This window comes from Trachemys scripta, chromosome 9, assembly GCF_013100865.1.
Source record: "Trachemys scripta elegans isolate TJP31775 chromosome 9, CAS_Tse_1.0, whole genome shotgun sequence".
Lineage (NCBI taxonomy): Eukaryota > Metazoa > Chordata > Testudines > Emydidae > Trachemys > Trachemys scripta.
In genome coordinates this window covers 11,941,733-11,962,500 of record NC_048306.1, presented here as the reverse complement: position 1 = coordinate 11,962,500, position 20,768 = coordinate 11,941,733, and the positions used below count along the sequence as shown (strand labels likewise).

Genomic DNA, 20,768 nt, shown 5'->3' with positions numbered 1-20,768 from the left:
GATTTGTTTCTGTTAACTGAGCCATTGAAGGTAATCACGCAAGACCTAGCTCATCACATCAAAATTTACCACACTGTCTTAGAACCAATAGTTCACTTGAGCACCCTGTTTTCAGCGTGAAATCAATTCCACAGCTAAGTAAATAAATGCCCACATCTTGTCTGCTTTTGCTCATGAACCACAGTGGACTAGATTTATCTAAGGAATATTAGGGAAATAGCCATCATTTATAGAGCAGCAATTAATAAATCACATTCTCATCAACTATTTATCTTCCTTTAATACAAAATATTGATGAACATTGACTCTGCTGTAAAGATCTTTTCCAGTTCTTTACAGAAAATTGGTGCTTAATAATCCCACTTTCACATACTTCTCTTTTCACTACATTAACGATTTGATTTTTCATTTTCTGTAAGAAATGACAGCTTGTAGCCATCACTAGAGACCTTTCTGTTAAAACTTTCACATATGTATTTTTTCCACTATTTCTGAAATACTGTAGGGCTATAATAAAGGTAATGGCCATTAACTAAGACAACATTACAAACCCCAAACATTAAAAATGATGAATCAGGCCCAAGAAAACCCTGAAATTAGCATAAAAATCATTAGATTTTTTAAAAAAATTAATTGGGGATTCTTTATATTTGCCTTTTGGTTTTTGTACTTACTCAAGTCGGGTTTTCAGGCTTCTTTCCACAAACACAAAGGCTAGGAACTTTTTTTCTTTTAAATGCAAGCTCAGCTTTTCCCCTAATCACATGAATCCAGGAACTGGGACTTGAAGAAAAAATCCAGTTATCATGAGACTCGCAATAACATTGCAAGAGTTGGCTACACTGCTAAGATGCTGTAGTACAATGTGGGTGCGATTGTCCCCACCTTGTTCTTGTGTGGGTGCGTAGGCTGGGTGGGGGAAAGTGGCACAACAATCTTACCCTCTGTTGTGCCCCTTCTGCCAACTCAAGGGCTAGGCCAATTATACTGCTTCCTTAAAGTGCCACAAAGGTGCAAGCCATCCCTCCACATTAACCAGCAGAGCTGGCCAGCAGCTAAGAGAGGAGCTCAAGTGAGTCAGGCAGTGAACTCTGGGAAAGTCTGGGTTTGGTTAAGGCACAATAACTACTGGAGTTTCCCTGGGGGTGGTGCAGCTCTGCACTTCTTCCCTCCCCCTCCCCTACCCCCTGCCCAACATACACCTGTACCAATCAGGCGCAGTCTGGTCCTTCATTATGTATAAAGGACAAAGAAGCCCAAGCTGCAACATTTGGACTTTCCCAAAGTCTGTTCGGGTGTGGGACAGTCTCCAATGCACCTGTTTACCTTTTGCTGAACCATAGAAAGCCATAATTTACCAGCTCAGCATGCGAAGGGAAAAGAGGAAGTGACAGATGAGTGCTGTCTTCTTAAAACTTCTATAAAAAGAGTTGGATAAAACGAGGCTTATGAATACCCACTGATAAAGCCATATGGAGTTGAAAGTTATGTATAAAACCAGGAATAATTCACAATCTCTATTATGCAATATGGAGCACTTGTGTTTCACCATTAAAAGTTTTTGGCATAATGCAGTGGTTTTTAACCTTGATATTGAACGACCAGGAAGAAAATATTTTCACCCGTACTGCATTCCTTACACGTGCAAAATCCCCACTGACCTCATGATAGGAGTTATGACACACAAGGGTTTCAGAACTAGGCCACAAGACAGTTTACCTCTGCCTAGTCCATTTACAAACAGATGACTGTGAATAGGCGTTTGTTTTTCTACAGACAACAAGGAATACGATGCCTATCTCTCTTACACCAAAGTGGATCCAGATGCATTAGACTGCGATAATAACGAAGAGGAGCAGTTTGCACTTGAAATACTGCCAGATGTTCTGGAAAAACATTATGGATACAAACTCTTCATTCCAGATAGGGACCTGATCCCTAGCGGGAGTAAGTACTTCTGAACTTTGGGTTTAATCCTGTGTGATGCTATTGGGAAGGCATGTTAAGTTACAGTTCATTCTCTTTGCAAGCCTGCTTTCAGAACCTCAAGAGTTTCCTAAATACACCAAGGTGTGACCTCCGGCTTAGGGTCTGATCCTGCACCAGTGAAGTCAATGGGAATTTTGCCATTCACTTCAATGGAAGCAGGATTGGATTCTGCAGAACTGGAAGCCATGGTAAAAAGGCTGCTAGGAAGGGTGATCGGTACACAGCACATTTCTAGTGTATCATTTAAAATGGGATTCTCTCAATAATTATCATTCAGGCAAATACTTATTTGTCCCCAGCAACCTTACCAATACAGCATTTCCTAGTGTCTTCTACTTTTTCTGATTTTAGTGAGCCAATATTATACTTCTGTTTCCGAGTTAACAACATCAGTTGAGCCATTTTTAAACTAGCGTTTTGTCCGAGTGCTGCATTGATAATTTGTACTGTGTAAATAATCCCAGTTTTTCAAAGGGATGTGCACTGTTCAGTTATCTGATTCTGTTGCCCATTTCTAGTTAGTGAAACGCAGTTGTCCATTTCAGATCAATTTCACTGCAATGTCGCAGTATTCTGCTGCATGTGTTGATGTCTGTAACCACAATGACACATCTATAGCGGGGTTGTTTTTTTCCTGATTTGTTGTGGGCCAAGTAAAAATGACATTGTAATGTGCATAATTTTCATGGATTCTGCACGCACGGTTTGTTTGCATTTATACCGTGTGTTTTTGCCAAATAGTTGAGATGCTCCTGTGAGAAATATGCTTTTGAATATTAATTTAGTTTGCAATGTCTGTATTCAGTTAGCTTCCACTAAGACATGTTAGAAAAGGGAAATATGTACCTCTGTGTATGTGTTGTTGTAAAAGAAATATAAACATAAAACCCGACTATGTCTGCTCCTAAGTAGATGTACAGAAAGCCCTGCCCTATACTGAGGTAGTTATAATCGGCTGCTTTAGCAACTTGCCTGCAAAGGAACCTGATGATGTTTACCCAGTACCACCAACCTCCACCGCACACCCCAAAAATTTGGGCATCTTATCCCTTAAGTATGTGGATGAATTGGAAGCAGGGCCACAGCTTTGCCCCCGCCTTGCCTCAGTCACTGGCTAGTCAGAATGCACACTGCCTCTTTGTTACACATGGAGCGAATGCTTCCCCGGCGTTTCTGAAGGCATTATAGCTGTCCCTGCATTTGCAGCCTGTAAGATATGGCTACTTACCCTGTCCCCACTGCAGTGCTCCTTAACTCTACAAGCCATCAAATAGGGTCTGACCTTACACCACCGAAGAGCATTGCAGAATTGGTCCCTATCAGCCTCGCATATCATACCGCTTCTTAGCAGGAGATAGAAAAGTCAAAACGTTCCCTTCTCTCCCCAAAAGAAACTGCTCAGTGAAATTGAAAGGGTTAAATGCCTAGGCAAGACTGTTCTTTCCTGGCTCAAAGTGCAAACCAGGAAGTGTACTCCTTCCCGTCTGAGAAACGGTTACATTAATAGGTGAGATCCTGTTGAGAGAAAACACAGATATATTTGCCATAAAAATCCCAGTGGGCTTGATCACTAGCAGGGATTATAGTAAGTAATTGTGGTTCAGATACAGTCCGTGCAGCAGGTTTTTATTTTGTTTGTTTAATGTAGTAATAGTACAAAGTAAATTAGAGAGTTTCAACGTATCCTTTTAATGATAAACATATTGAAGGTGAAGATTTATCTGACATGAGTCTGTTTCTCCCAGCTGCTGCAATAACTAGCATGCAATTTTATTTTTGACTACCTGTCATTCAGACACTCAACAAATACTTGTCATCATACTTTGGGTATTCATTTAACATCTCCTGGAATGCTCATTTTATGAACATTCACAGATTTAATATCTCTTTTCTCCTCTCCATCCTCTCTGCTTCAGCATTATGAAAGGGCTTGATTCTTTCATATAGAACCTCGAGAATGCTTAATCAAACTTAATGACGACAATGCAGAATAAAATATGTACTTGAAATTAGCATGATTTGTGTGCCTGGGATTTGTGAAAAAAAGGAACTGTATTTCTAGAGGAAAAATTAGACTTTTGTTAAAAAATGTTCAGACACGCAAGCGTATGTGTACCTGCATATACATATGGAACATACCTACTTGGATGTTCTATTTAATATTGATTTTACATTACAAAGGGTTATCTACGGTAGATTAAAAACAGAACAGACAGAATAGACTGCATAGGCGCTCCGGAGAAGAAACACACAATGTATTTTTTAACGAATCTCTCAAAAGCAACAGTTCTGTCGGACTGTCTGGTTCTTCGGTGCAGATTCCTTCAGGGGGAAAAACTGATTTATTTTTCTAGCGAAATGCTTTCATGTACTGTATTTTGTCATCTGATGACACTCAGTATAACGCAGCACTTTCCCACCAGATGATCTGGGGTGTTTCTTCGTATAACTTTTCTTGTGCATTTAAGATGATAAGATTCCAATACTATAGTCAATCGTGAATCCTTTGGAAGGCTGGTTTCAGATCATCTCTGCAATTGTAAACTGCTGCCACAGGAGGGTGTCCATTATTGCTCTGACTTCCCGGCATGAGGCAATGCATACAGTTGCTCTCTGGACTGGGAAGTATCCAAGTATAGATTTTGTTAAATAGTATTTGATGGTTTATTTTGTCTCAGGGCATTTTTGAACAAACTGAAAAGCTTACCTCAGTAAAATCAAAGGGCAAGTTTGATTGTGGTTTAATCAAGTTGATTCTTAGCTTAGCCGCTGGAAAAAAAATATAATCGTCTCTCTAGGTGGAGGTCTTTAAGAACAGAATGGACAAACACCTGTCAGTGATGGTCTAGGTATACTTGTTCCTGCCTCAGCAAAGGGGGGTGGACTAGGTGACCTCTCAAGGTCCCTTCCAGGTCTACATTTCTATGATACTGTCTTTATATGCAAGATATAGAGCCAGATGGGCAAGCTACTCGGGGGGAGTGAATGGGCCATAACCTAGCCTCAGATACCCAGCAGAGAATTCCCCTGTTTGAGAGGGAATTTCCTGCTGGTACGTCTGCACCATATTCAAGCCCTGCACTTGAGCTCCCGCTCTTGAGTCATGGGGAGTGCTGGGAACAGGAGGGGCCATACGGGGGGAGCATGTGCGGCAGCTGTCGTTGTCAAGTGGGTTCCGGCAGCACAGATCAAAAGGCATCTTCCATTTTGGAAAGTGGGAATCTGGCTTGCAGCGGCCAGACCAGACAAAGGCAGATTGCTGCTTACAGCAGTCTCTGCCTTCTGTGTTATGTGATGCGTGAATAAAAATAATATCATCGCAAAATACGAATGATCTCTGCCTTCCTGAGAGAAACACGGGGAGGGAGGAGGTGTAATGGAGTCTGCTTATGTTGGGATCCCCAAAAGCAAGAAGACCTATTTGTAAGTCTATTTCAATAAACTAACTGGGTATCCCTAAACCTCTGACTTCCAGAAACTGGAACTGGACAGGGGATGGATCACTCAATAATTGCCCTGTTCTGTTCATTCCCTCTGAAGCACCTGGCTCTGGGCATGGTCAGGACCCCAGGCACGCCGGGATGCCAGGCGCAGAGGGATGCCGGGCAGCAGCAGAGCCCCACACATGGGGCCGGCAGCCCAGAGGGACCCCACGCTCAGGGTGGCAGCCGGGACCCTGGGTGGAGTTTAACCATTAACAGAAACCGATAAGCATCAAGCTTATCGGTTAACCGGTTAAACTCTTACATCCCTATTCTGTGGACAGTTGTGATTTTCATGAAATGCCATTTTCTAATGGAAAAATGTTCTGGTGGAAAATGTTCCACCAGCTCTAGCTGTTATATGGATGCAATAAAAGCATGAAATCCCGAAGTTCTTGCTCAGTGTTTTACTCAATCCTTACTCAGAATATAGTCATTGCCTGACAAATGGCTTAGTAACTGAATGAGGACCTCAGGGTTTGGACCTGAGTGTTTAGTGGGGTAAGTTCTATGACCTAGAAAACTTCCTGTAAATCTTGTTGCTGGGTAATCAGCTTGCCCAGGGGGACTCCCAAGTTCATCATAATTTGATGAAGCTGAAGAATAGAGGAGATGACACAGAAGAACCTTTCAGCCATTGCATTATTCAGAAGTAGGGGATATTTAACATTGGTCACTATATATTGCAAAGAGGATACTGATGTTGATGGAATTATAATTGTCACAGAGGAAGAAGAAATTCAGCTTTCACTTCTGGGGTCCTGGATTGGTTACAGTTTGAGGTGAGCCTGGACCGGAACATACTTCAATCCCTTTCTCTCCCCATTCCCTACCGAAACTATGGAAAAGCCTTGGTCTGTATCATAACCCTGGTCTTACTTCTGTGACAGGCTGGATTGGAACCCTGAATACTGACACCCTCAAATGCTGGGGTAGTTCATATCCAAATCCAGAGTGTGGATCCAAACTTCACAGCTCAGGCCCCGCTCTACGTGCAGTGCAAATTAATTTGTTGGTCCAGTTTGTAGTAGATATGTGTCCACATCAGTCTATGTAATTACACTATAGTGTATAGTTACAACACAGTTTGACACAATTTGACACAAATTGAACAAGAGATCAAGGGCTATAGTAACACGCCAACCCAACTCACACTTATCCTCCTAACAGTTGGATAAAATCCCTAGAGATGCCAAAACCAGGATGAGCGGGTGCCATTTCATCCAGAATATTGCAATAAAGCACATTGGTAGCTAGCGGGCTCAGACTGTAGAGAGTGGATAGTTTGGGGGCTTAGGCACTGAACTATAGCTGGCTCTGCCAATCTTCCTTTGTGACCTTGGGTAAATGATTTAATCTGACTGCTCCATCTCTACTATTTAGCCCAAGTGAAGGGAGAGAATATGTCTCTGCTCTCGCCCTACCCTTCCACCTGTAGATGTTATTGCCCTGTTAATTTCCAGGTCCTTTTTCCAGGGGCTTTGCTTGACCACTGCAAAAGAGGGGAGGGAGTTGGCAGGCCCCTTGCTTTCCCCATATTCTTGTCCAGGCCTAACATACAGGCTAGCCATACAAGTTTTCTGAAGATAACTATTAGGAATAGGGCTTCCAAACCCAAATGATCTGGGGGCCTATTCCTCCCTGGTATAACTCTGGTCATGTACCAGGGAGGATGTTTGCTTTTTATTCACTTTATTTACAGGTAGGGTGACAAAAGGGAACCAGTTCATTGAAACCAACTCAGCTGAACAATAACAAACTGAGAGCTACAGGTTAAGAAGGAAGGTTTAACATAATGGGGGATTTCCCCTCCGGCTTGTCTTGTTTTATCTTATTTTTGTTCTAGCACCTATTAGCAAAGGCGATTTTATAAACTGGAACTAATAAATACATTCATTGCGATATGTGCTGCATAAGGCAGTAGATGGCTTTGGTATTTGAACTTTACGATTTCCTTTAGTGTCTGATGTGAGATCCTAAAAAAAATCTTTATGTAATAACGCTACATTCAGAATACATAATACAGGCATTATAGTGCTACTGTATTGACCGTCCATTGAGTTCCTCTTTAGTTCTTTGCTTCTCTGTGTCAGCTCCCAGTCAAGTCTGACTCACAAATGCTAGATGGGAAATTACACAGCTTGCATGGTGAGACTTGGTGCTCCCACTACCCTTTTCTGTGTTACTTCTTGCTCTTTTCTTTTGCTACAAAGGGGAGTCCCGATTCTGCAAACCAGAGGCTAATGTGTTTTCTTATCACCTTCTTTAACTAGCTTATACCCCCACTAACAGAAAAATTGCTGTGCCTCTTGAATTTTGTAGGGTTTGGGTTCTTTGTTCACTCTCTCATCCTCTTCTAGAGTACAGTACCCACCAGCCAAAACAGGAGACAAAATGGACCACATGTTGCCTGAATCAAACTCATAAATAAAACGTAAAAGATGCCTTTTGCCTATTTTGATCAATGTTGAACATTTCTCCTTCCGTTTTATTTTGTTTGGTTTGATTGGGGGGTTTGTTGTTGTTTTTTAGTTTGTTTGGTTTTTTGTCAGTGGCCATGCTACTTCACTGCCCTTTGAGAATCTTTATGGTCACAAAATGCTGCTGATCAAAAGCAAATTATCTTGATCGAGACAGGAAGCAGACTTTCCCCTTTGAACCTCACAACTTCCACTCCCAGTCCCTCTCATTTCTGGCCAGATCCTCAACTGGTACAAATCAGCATTGAGCTGTTGAAGTCAATGCAGCTACGCTCATTCCTACCAGCTGAAGATTAGTTATGCCACTCCAAGAAATACAATTGCACTGAAGTAGTTCTATGTTGCTTATGAAATTTGCAGAACTTTGTGATTATTTTTTTCTTTCCAACTGGTGGTAAAATTGGCAGAGGAGATTTCCCCTACTTAAGTTTCACATCTGAAATGCTTTCTCAGCGCTCTGTTTCACTGATGGCATAAGAGCAACAGCAGAATATTCTGCGCCTGTTGCAAGAGAATATCAGCCTGCCTGTTTCACCACAAGCAGGGACATTACAGAGAGGGCAACAATGTTGGCTTTGTTTTAGTGCACGTTTTCCAAATCACAAGGCAACGTTCCCCTATAAAAAATAAATGTGGTGATCAGATCTTGTGTTAGGCCCCAGCCTCTGTCCACCACCACAAGGGAACTGGATTCTGGCCATAACTTGACAGCAGAAAATTCTCCTAGAAGAAGAGACCTTCCTAGTGGTGTGATGCCAGTACAGCCAGCTCCTGTACCAGCCACCCAGCCTAGCCCCACATGGTGTATTCAAGGGTGGGGCTGTGCTGATCCTCCACTGGTATAAAGCCCCTTAGGACCATAGCCATGTGACATAAGTTAGTGCAGCTCCAAGACTCCCTGAACTCATGCAGGAATCTGGCTGGTACAGACTCAGGGAGTCACAGGCTGGAACTTGGCGTACTGCTGTGAAGATATTGGAATGATTGTGTATTTATAGGCCGAGCAGTTTCAAGACCTGCTTGCCTTTCCTTTGGGATGCATAGAAGGGTGTGTCTAGTTGTGTGCAAGCCACTATTCTCAACTCCATCCTCACTGCCCCAAAGGATCCCTTGTTCACTGGTCAGGTCTATTTGTGACCCAGCTGCAGACTTGAGGTTTGAGAAAGGACGCTGAAGGTAACCTTGTAAGGGCTAATTCTAGTCGGCTGTAGAAAGAGCTCTAAATGTCCACCAATTAAACTGCACACAGCAAAATAAAGGAGAAACACAGAGGGGTGAAGAGCTCACAGGGGGAAGCCAGGGTGTCTTTTTTCCCCCAGAGCGCCTCTTCAGCTATAGAGGATGTAAGAGCTAAGTCTGGTGAGTTTTCAATTGAATTGATATAATATTAGCTTTATTGTTGCAATTAAAAATATCACCACAATTTCTTTAAAAAGATAAGTGCAATGGATTGATTTTTTAAAAAAAATTTGTGTGATTTGTAACAGACATGCATAGTACCTGCATAGCTATGCATAGTATTAAACTGAATATGTGGGACTTTCTGATACTGACTGAACAATATTGTGTCCTATGCAATAAAAATGCTCTTGTACAAACCCGTAGTCTGAATTTCTTGAAGGAGGAATGAAAATGTATCAGGAAAGATGCATGATGGTTTGTTGTTTTACTGTATCTTGCAGATCCAACCTCTAATGATGAAGCTTCCCACCTAACTTCTTTCTTTTTGGGAGCAGAAAGAAAGGAAGAAAATGAAGAGTCTGAGCTGTTGATACATTGGGATAATCTCTTTCCATTGTATTGAACATTTCTACCTTTCCTTCAGTTTTGTTTCACCAGTTCTGCTGATAGCTTTCCTATTGCTGCTGATTTTCACCCTGATTTTAATGCTGAATTTTCACTTCAATAAGTAAACATTTTAGAGAGAGAGAGCAATGTTTTTTCCTTAGAAAATATCAATTTAAGAAAAAAATATCAAACTGTATATGCTGCATGAGTAAACGATCATAACACTTTAACTAAAAAGATTGTTGCATAAACATTTGTACTGTATGTGTATGTCTTGAAATTTTTGTTTGTCTATAGGGTGTATAAAAATTTGCTTTTTTCATATGTGAAATAATTTTTTCTTGCTGCTAAGTGGTGAAATAAAACGCTGGTAAAGGCAGATTTTATGCTAAATATACCCTGAGTCTCCTGAAATGAAGATATTTTGGAATGTTTGTTGGCCTATTTTGTAGCTATCTATTTGGTGGGAAGTGGTGTCAATAAGCATGCCGCGGCATTTTGCCTGGGACTATAAAAATAAGTATTACAGTAAAAGATGTTGATCAATGAAGTGTACTGTAACCATTCGTCCTGCTAGAGGTCAGTATGTGTAAGAGAGATCCTGCCCTGTGCTGAGTAAAGGCCTGTTGTGTGCAGCTCCTGTGTCTAAGTCTTCATTTGTAACACATGCCATCCCTCCTTTCTCAGACTGCATGCTTTTGAGTAGCATAGCTGCAAAGAACAGTTTGTGTAATAAAAAGTAAAGTGTTACCAGCAAAATGATATGCAACCAAAACACATTTTTTTCTGTTCTCACTACCTTTATCGCTGTTTATTATTTTTCTGGGCCTGATCCAACACCCACTGAAAGCCTTTCCATGGCTTTGAATGGTTTGGGGTCAGGACTTCTGTAAATAGATATAAAGAGGTCCATGTCAGATTACTTTCATTGGCCTCTCTCCCCCATTCTCCTTTGTCAGGCTTATCAAACACACAAACTAAGATTCAACCCCCAGAATATATTCTGGGCTGATAAATTGACCTTGTGAAATGGGAAGATGGTGTACAGCATCTCTGCTTACACCAATACCTTGCAAATGTTAGCATGCATAAATGCGGTAGACTATATGGGGGGAGGGATAGCTCAGTGGTTTGAGCATTGGCCTGCTAACCCAGGACTGTGAGTTCAATCCTTGAGGGGGCCACTTAGGGATCTGGGGCAAAATCAGTACTTGGTCCTGCTAGTGAAGGCAGGAGGCTGGACTCGATGACCTTTCAAGGTCCCTTCCAGTTCTAGGAGATAAATTAAATATATTTTCCTTGTCAATGGTACCTCAGAAAATAAACGCCTTTGAGTAATTCTATATTTGCTTATGTTTTCCATTTGATGGGGTTTTTTTCCCCCATCATCTAATGACGATTCTGTTAATTATCTTGTGTACGTAGAAGCATAGATTTGCAATATTAAAACAGATCATTGGACCTCCAAGATTGAGATCATTGGACCTCCAAGATTGTGGTCAATGTGTGTACAAAACGGTAAAAGCTGCCCATGCTGTACCTTTCCAATAACATAATTTGTACATGTGGTGATGGAGGATTCCTTCCCGAGCTCCGGTTAGCTACAATCCATGCACCCTGAAGCATCCTCGTGTCCTTCCGTTCTTTACACCTCGAAGCATAAGAACTGATTACTGTACCTTAGCTTGCAACCCAAGAAATGTTAGTAATGGCCATAGCATGTGTTGTGAATTTTATACTTTACACAAAAGTTACACTGATCTAGAGCTAAAACTTTTCCGTAAATGAAAAACAAATATTATCATTTGTAAGTCACTGAAATGCAGCTGAACAGTGAGGAAGTTAAATCAATCTTAGCTATACTATGATTAATATGGGGAAACCATTAGGAGCTAGACTTTTTTCCTTTTCTAAGTTTTATGTAAATAGAGAGATGGTGTCTATTAATGTCCAATCATATTTTTATTGTAAAGCTCCATTAAATGGTGTGGGATCAGACCCTTAGTGAACCTTAGTATTTTAGTATACTTAATTGCAAGGCTAATGTTTTAACACAATAGACTTCTTTATTTTATTCTCTCTCTCTTTCTATAATTTGTAGCATACATTGAAGATCTCACAAGATGTGTTGAGCAAAGCAGAAGACTCATTATCGTGTTAACTCCAGACTATGTTCTCAGGAGAGGATGGAGTATTTTTGAGATGGAAAACAGACTCCATAACATGCTAGTCAGTGGAGAAATCAAAGTTATTTTGATTGAGTGTACTGACTTAAAAGGCAAAGTGAATTACCACGAAGTGGAATCTTTAAAGCACACCATCAAACTTCTCTCAGTGGTCAAGTGGAAAGGACCAAAAAGTAGCAAACTGAATTCTAAGTTTTGGAAGCGCTTAGTCTATGAAATGCCAGCGAAGAAAAAAGAGGTTTTATCTCGGCGCCAAGTCCTGGACTCTGCAGAACAAGGACTTTTTGGAGACCTCCAAACTGTACCGTCTCTTGCTATGACAGGCGCCTCTGCCACTTTTGTAGCATCTCAAGCAGATTTAGCCGATTACCATCAAACGGATTCCATGCAAATGAGACATTATTGCAGAGGATACGAGTATGACATGTCAGCAGCAACCATGCCAATAGCTTCCATAAGTAATCACCACACCTATTGTAACATACCCTTGACACTACTAAATGGACAGCTACCTCTTAATAATACCATGAAGGACACCCAAGAATTTCACAGGAACAACCCCTTGCTACCTTTATCATCCCAGGAACTTAGCTTCACAAGTGATATTTGGTAGTGAAGATGAGATCTCTTTTGAGATGCTTTCTGAGCACCATGAAGACAGATTTTTAAAGAACATTAAATCAATGCCACGGGGTGCCGAATCAGATTGGAGGCAGAGACACATTTACTCACTTTTGTACCTGAATTTTTAGTTTACATTTCCAAATTATTGACAAAGGGGACCTTCTTTTGTAGTTTAATATGTAGCTCATATCATTTAATGTATAGTTGTATTGATTCTTTGAAGGGGGAAATATATCCTTTGATTTTAACATATATGTTTTACAGTCTGGTATGGATGGAAGTTCAATACCGTATATGATCTCCGACACCCATCTTTATGTAATGGGATTTCATCTATTTACACAGAATTTAAAAAAAAGAAAATATAAACTTTAGTACAGATTGCAAATTCTAAACTTAACATGCTATAAAAGAAAATATGTCTTTGTAGAGCACACTGGGTGAACCATTCTCAAAAGAAAACCGTAGGCAGCACTTCCCATAAGGATGTCACAAGTACATTTTAGAAGAGGAGCGGCTGATACACCAATGTGGATGAAGACTTACTAGTTTATCAATAAAGTGCACAGTAACTGCAGAATAAATCAACTGCTCATATCAGCATCCATTCATTTTGTTATTGAGGCATATCTTATTCCTAGTCGATGGTTAGCTGTGTGTTTTTATTAACAAATTATTAGCATATTGTCAGATGTTTAGGATGATTCCAAACAACTTTTCTGTGGTTTATTAGATTTCACAAATGTTACAGTTTTAAATGCCATTTTTTAAACATTTCAAGTACAAACTTCATTGTCTGTTAACAAAATCATGATTTCTTAAACTCTCCTGACGTGTTGTAAGATTTGTACTAATGGCCATGTAATTTTACATATTTTTTTCCAAAATTGAAACAGTTGCAATTTAAAATGTACATGTTACTGAGAATACTAGCAATAGAAAATTAATACAGCAATATTCAGAGATTAAGAGCTAAATTATTCAGGTTTACTACTAATATGACTTCAATTGCAGTGATAATCATCTGAACTGTAGTTATGAAAGAGAGAATATGCTGTCTCTATATCTACCTGTCAATTTATATATCTTTTACTATGGCTCAGGCACAAGTATTTCTTTTCTCAGTGCTTCTAGCGATACATTATGTAGATTGGGCTGCCTAAGCAGCTCTTACGGTCAGTTCATGCATCTCTTACTCATCTGAGTAGTTTATGTGTCACATGAGAATAATGCTACTTCTCCTTGGTAAGCATTCTGAGCTCTAGGGATAACAATCATTCTCCAAGTCCTAAGTATCATTAATTATTTAATCGAGGAGTCTCTTGGAAACCATTAGGATTTGTAAGGACTAATCGCATGATTAAGGGTTATAGAATTGGGCCAATGGAGACAACAGCGTTTGAAGAAAAAGTTCTGAATAACAGAGGCAGGAACCAATTCTGCAGTTCTTAGCAAGGCAAAACTCCCATTGACTTTAGTGTTTTGCCTCTGTAAGGGCTGCAGGATCAAATCCAGAAATATGTTTCTGGAAGACAATGTGTCCCACATTTTAATATCTTTTTTTTAGTCTTGCTGCTTTTTGATTGCATAAGTTAAAGTTTGCACTCTGCACATAGCTGCCTGTGATTCAATCAGTAATCAAGGTATAGTAAATTCTCACATTTTGTAAATGTTTTTTAAATCATAAGTGCAGTAAAATTAAAATGAATACCAACTTAAGATCAAAAGAATTAAGTATTTGCCCAAAGGTCATAAGAATGAACTCAAATGTGCAATAATTCATGAAGTTCTGTATTTTTTCATTGCTTCTCTCACAATATTTATCAACTTTCTCTTGCACCCCTTCACACTAGTTATGAACTGTAATATTTTCATTCTGTTCTCAATACAAGTTTATTTTGTTTTTCTCGACATACATGCATTTGACACTAACAGTAAATGTGGAAACTAGAAATGATAGTAATTTAATACAAATGTGGAACTATAACTTACTGTTTTGTAAAGTTAAGTTCAACATATGTAGGTATTTAATATAAATATTTTTCTATTGAGAAAGAAGGTGATTTTACCTCCATTATAAATACATGTATTTAAAAAAAAATGAAATTTACAAGGTTTGCACTGTTTTATAAGTGTTACAGATTGTATTTACACTGGTTATGTTCTTTAATGCAAAGTGTAACTTAAAAAAAAACTAAAACAAAATTCTGCATGAAGAGAGTTGCATATGTTTAAGTGAAAAGCTGTACTTTATTTTCATTTTCACATTCTTCTAAAATCTTCTTAATTCACATAGAATGTTCAGTGAGATTTTTAAACCTACTAGTTCTGTATTGAGCATGCCAACTCTGAAAACATGCAGGTCTATCTGCTTCTTTTATTTACAATGATTAAACATGGGTATCAATTTGAGTTGCTTGGCCACAATATGTATCTCAGAACAGTAGATACTCAACAACAAAATGCAGTCACATTTGCATTAGGGTAACATGAAAAGAACAGTTTTTCTGTCATTTTTCAGAACACATTGTGTATCTATGTATCTATATATTTTAGTCATAGATGACAAATCACACTCTGCTTTTTAATCGGAGATTTACAATTGTGTATCACATACTGCTACAATATATACATAACTTGGAACCTGCCGTAGCCCTCTGCTTTGAGTATGGGAAAGGGGAATAGGTCTTGCAAGAGATACCACTTATTTTAATTCACATTACAAAGAAATTATGGTACATGGTGGAATTCTAGTTTTGCTTAAGTAGCAATTAAGCTTCTGGATAAATTTTGTCAAAGGGTAGAATTTAGAGTTAAGTGGGACCTGAGTGGTGCGTAGACAATGTGCTGGTCCACTGTACCTGGGGTGAATTTAACCTAATGGGCCCTATCAAACTCCCATTAAAGTCAATGAGAGTCTCTCTATTGACTTCAGTGAGAAATGGATTGAGGCCAAAGTGACTTTTGTCCTAATATGTTCCAACATACCCATGAGAACGTCATTACCTGAAATAAGGAATTGCATACAACGTGTTTAGCTTTACTTTCTTTAGAAAAACAATGTATTTGTTCTACTTGCTTAGAGAAAGAGATTTTGGCTGGCAGAAAATAATTAGCAATGCAAAATGGCCATGAAGAGATGGGAAATTCAAAAGGAGGGAGGGGAATAGCAGCAAACTGAGTAACGTGCAGGCTCCAGACTGCAACTGGCTCTATGGATAAGCAAAGGTCTAAATGGTAACCACAAGGTTATTCTGGTTGGGGATGACAGTCATCTTTTTAAAATGGCATCTATAGCATAGTAGTATTTGAAAACTATTTTACATACATTTGACCTTTTGTGTGAAACACCTTCCAAAAAATCGAGTAGGAACGAAAAGACAATTTATAAAAATGAGATTCATAAAGCTGGAAATATAAATCTGTTCAGTCTTTCTACTAATTCTATTCTAGTGAGGGAAATTCAGACAGAAGACCATTTAACTTGGACTGAGGTGCCAATTCTGAGTGAGTATTGACTGTTCTTGGAATGATTTGTGTAATTACAATGAATCATACTATGTAGGGGGGGGGTTATGGACCAGTGTTTCAATAGTTAATATCCATTTTGCTAAATGAGAAGGCTGTATAATTAAATGTTGTCATCCTCTGTCTATATAAGGCTTATCTAAAGTCCATTGCAGCCATTAGAAGGATGCCCATCAGCTTCAGTGTGCATTGGAGCAGACTCCAAAGATCCAGGTTTACTGGAATAATCCAGAAAAGAAACACAAAGAAACAAAGAGGCTAATAACTATTTACTTATTTAAGCTGACTACCGTCAAACTTGGTTTTGTGTTTTGCTTTGTTTCAATTCAATGTTAACACAACCTGTGGTACTTCAGGGCTATTTAGCCTTGGGAAAGGAATTGAGTGTACCTCAGAATTATAAACAAGATAAGGACTTAGGGAAAAAATAACAAATGCCTTTAAAAATATCACTACCTTGTGGTTTTAAAAATGCTTCTACTCTGCTCTCACCAGAGTTTCTCCTGGGTCAGCAGTCCATCCCCATTCAGCAAAATGCTTAAGCACATGCCTAAGTTCCATTTACTTCAGTGGAACTTAAGCAAGTGCTTAAAATTAAGCACATACGTAAATGCTTTACTGAACTCACACGGGTCACTTTTTAAAAATGCCCTTTACCTGGTAATAGACCTTCTGAATAAAATCCAATAACTGAGCTTTATTATACCATAAGGCTGAACAACCCATAGAGATTTTTATTCTAGGCTTTTTCATATTATGGGATTCCTCTTCCCTCTCTGGGCCCAATCCTCAGAAGTACTGGAGCTGGGGACACTCAGCAGCTCACAGGATTAAGTCTTCAGGGCAGTATCCTAGCTGGGCTTTTAATTTTCCATCTTCTGAACTGATCTGAATACCTCGACAGACTCACCATTAACAGGTTCCATACTGCGGGCTGTAAAGATGAGACGATCTTCAATGCATGCTAACCTGGGATTGAACTCTCTCCAGGAAGTCAGTAGCTGATTTGAGATCAGAGGTTTCTTCTTTGTGTACAAGGTCACTTTGGTAAGTTTTCCCAGCCACACCATCTGATGCTGTGTGCAACTCCTCTGAAGCTATGCCATAGCTCACAGGTGGACTATAGTTCCTCAGTACATGACAAGGGTCAAACCATTGGCCCTATGGTATGCCAGTAAGGGGTGAGATAACCCCTTAATGCTGCATAACCCAACCTTGCATCAGACCAATCAATCTCAAGGCCATTTAAGTCTGCTAGGGAGGCGATCTGAACCTAATCCACAGGACCTGGCATGGAGCTGCCTGGTGTGGTGGACCAGGAATGTGATCTGTGTGAGCTCCTACCCCCCAAGTGGTCTTTTATGCATCTTCACCAGCTTTCAAACACCTGCGGAGACCATAGAGGTTACTGGAACCCTAAGGAGTAAGCACCATGCTATTCAACACAGGCACAAGGGGGAGACAAGACTGTATCAGGGTCCTTGTATTCTTGTAGTTCACATATGACATTTGCCTGTTCCTAGGAGGATTACTGGGAGCTCTGACTGTAGTAGGGTGGGGCCAGGTCTTTCTTCAGTACAAGTGGCCCCATCTTTAGTTAGTATCTCGCACACAGAAACATCTTGAAACTGGCAGATGGAAGCTCACTTTGTAGCCCATTTAGTTTCTTCAGTTATTCATCTTAGCAGTAACCTTCTCACCAGTCCTTCCCTGATATGCCCCAGGGTTCCAGGTGCCATATACAGCAGCTAGGGCAGAGGTCTTACAAATACCGCCTATGTGGAGGCAGCCACACCTGTTCTCCAACACTCAAATTAAGTGATGAGGGAGCATAGGATTCTTTAAACCTGTTGAGATTGCCAGCAGTATGGCCCTATTGCCAACACCGTGTGATGGATGCAGACAGGATCAGGATTGGGCCTATCAATCTGACTAGGGTGTTTATTCTGCACCTATTACCATGATGTCTTAATGCTCTTACAGCCCAATGCCTGCCAAATTCCTGTTAGGAGCATAAGGTTAGAAGGGACCTCCTGGATCATCCACTCCAGTCACCTGCTACCACAGGCAACCCCATCATATATCCCATTCATAAACTTATCAAGCTCTATTTTAAAAGTAGGTAGATTGTTTGCCCCCATTACTCCCATTGGAAGGCTTTTTTCCCAGTATAAACTATGTCTCCACTGGGAGGGCTAGCAGGCATAGTTCTACCAGAAAATCCTTTCCTAATGTAGACAAGGTCTTAGACTCCTAAACACCTAAGTCATTTATGAAAATAGGAACTTAGGCTCAAAAGTCAGTTAGATGTTTTTGAAAATTCTACCCTTGGTCCAGTACTCTGACAGTCCTTTCTGGGAAAGGCTGGTACATGCTTTATGACATCATAAGGAAAAATAGGTACTTAACATTATAAAATAATAATGCACATTTATTTAATTGTGTAAATATTTGTTTATAAGTTTATGAAAAAATGCATGAAATGTCCCCGCAAATAAACTTTTGGAAGTGGTTAACATTTAAATATTTCAAAAGTAGTCTTGTCCAAATACTTACCTACGTTTCTGCCCTGATTAGCATAGTTAAAATGAAAAAACACAAGATTTAAAAAAACAAAAAAACAAAGAGGAGTCCAGTGGCATCTTAAAGACTAACAGATTTATTTGGGCATAAGCTTTTGTGGGTAAAAGACCCACTTCAGATGCATGGAGTGAACATGAAAAAATGAAAAGATTTTTTAATACTTTATAGGTTTTAGAAAAAATTAAATTAGAAAATGGGAAAGAAACAGCCCACTTGTGTTCCATAAAGACAGTGTTGGTTTAACTTTCCTTGCCATTGAGATGTATTTAACCTTACTCCCCTGAAGAACTGAGCAGACCTGCCTGTGATGCTAAAATGAGGATGTCTTTTTCAATAATTAGAACAAGAAGACATTGGATCATCTTAATGGTTAACACACTAACTACCCTACATGGAGAATATCAAAATAGGGTTTAACAAGCACACTCTAAAGAGAAATATAGAAAATCTGTATAAAGTGGAAAGCAAAAACTATTGAACCTTGCCAAAACATTTGTCATATAAATGATAAAACAGTAACCCTGCCAATAGAAGCAGAACACAAGCTGTCAGCATTTTCACTTCATTGCAATATAGCCGCACAGCTATAGACCAAGCAGGGAAACAAATACATAAAAAATTGCGTTTTTCAAGATGAGCCAGATTGTTATGGCAGATATACTGTAAACTACTCCCCTAATTCATTTTGCACCAGTGCCAGATACCATGTAATTGGCTGTATTAGGTTGTAAGAGCTTTATTTTCTTCAGTGCAAAGTCCAAACAAACTCTCTTCTATTGGATGAGTGTTATAAGCTTCTTTAAGTCTTTAAAACGGTTTCTGTTGATGGAATATTGAGTGGTGTACATGGCTGTCTGGTATTAGCGTTGGCCAAAATTTTCAAATATAGGTCCCTAAAGTTAGGCCCCGAATCAGGAGTAATAAAACAGGAGTAGATTGATGTGCAGAAGTGCTCAATACCCATAGCTGTTACTAAATCCAATGGCACTAATATTATTCAAAACCAGTGGGACTGGGGTTGAGTTCAGTGGGATGACTAACGTGTTTAAAGTTAAGTCTGTGCTCAAGTGCTTTGCTGGATAGGGGCCCAGAATGCTTAGCACCTTGTTGGATTGTGCTCCATGTGTATCGAGTGATTTGTACCAGTGGTTCTCAAACTAGGGCTGCCGCTTGTTCAGGGAAAGCCCCTGGTGCACCAGGCCGGTTTGTTTACCTGCTGTGTCTGCAGGTTCGGCCGATCGCGGCTCCCACTGGCCGCGGTTCGCCGTCCCAGGCCAATGGGGGCTGTGGGAAGCGGCGCGGGCAGAGGGACGTGCTGGCCACCCTTCCCGCAGCCCCCATTGGTCTGGAGCAGCAAACCGCGGCCAGTGGGAGTCGCGATCAGCCGAACCTGCGGACGCGGCAGGTAAACAAACCGGCCCGGCCCACCAGGGGCTTTCCCTGAACAAGTAGCGGCCCTAGTTTGAGAACCACTGATTTGTACAACAATCTGTGCCCTGCTCTGAAGGAAGAGTATAGCAGAGCCGAGGTGAAGATGAAAATTCACAGGGAGGAGCCCTGGTGTTTTTGATATCTGAATGCAAACGATGTGGAATTCAGAACTTGGCACTAGGCTTTGTGACGTGGAGAGGTGACTCTCATGCAGAAAACTCAAAGGGAGGTTGCTTTTTGCTACCAAACACATTTCCATGAGAAATCCAGACCCTGATCCTGCATAGACTTGATGTAAATTAGCCTTCTCAGAGGATACTCAATAAGAATCATATCTAATGAGATGTGAAAAAGTTAACGTACAATATACTATTACCAGTGTCTATGTGAGTCAAATGTAACATCTGCCAGTAGCTACAAGGAAGCATAGAAAAATTAATCCCGCAACAGAAGGGATTAAAGAGAGAGACCCCAATTTTCGAAAGCCGCTTCTTACATTGTACATAGAAAGAAGAACAGGAGTACTTGTGGCACCTTAGAGACTAACAAATTTATTAGAGCATAAGCTTTCGTGGACTACAGCCCACTTCTTCGGATGCATATAGAATGGAACATATAATGAGGAGATATATATACACACATACAGAGAGCATAAACAGGTGGGAGTTGTCTTACCA

General features: G+C 40.0%; 1 protein-coding gene across 2 annotated transcripts in view; it reads left to right on the top strand.

Annotated features, from left to right (window-relative positions):
* The window catches only part of IL1RAPL2 (interleukin 1 receptor accessory protein like 2), a 563,242-nt gene extending 548,640 nt beyond the window's left edge, over positions 1-14,602 (top strand). For both annotated transcript variants that reach the window (XM_034782543.1, XM_034782544.1), the window contains 2 exons: positions 1,777-1,947; positions 11,841-14,602. In XM_034782543.1, coding sequence (XP_034638434.1) covers positions 1,777-1,947; positions 11,841-12,538 — 869 coding nt within the window. In that variant the 3' untranslated portion in view covers positions 12,539-14,602. The remainder of the gene's footprint in view (positions 1-1,776; positions 1,948-11,840) is intronic.
* The last annotated feature ends 6,166 nt before the right edge of the window (positions 14,603-20,768 follow it).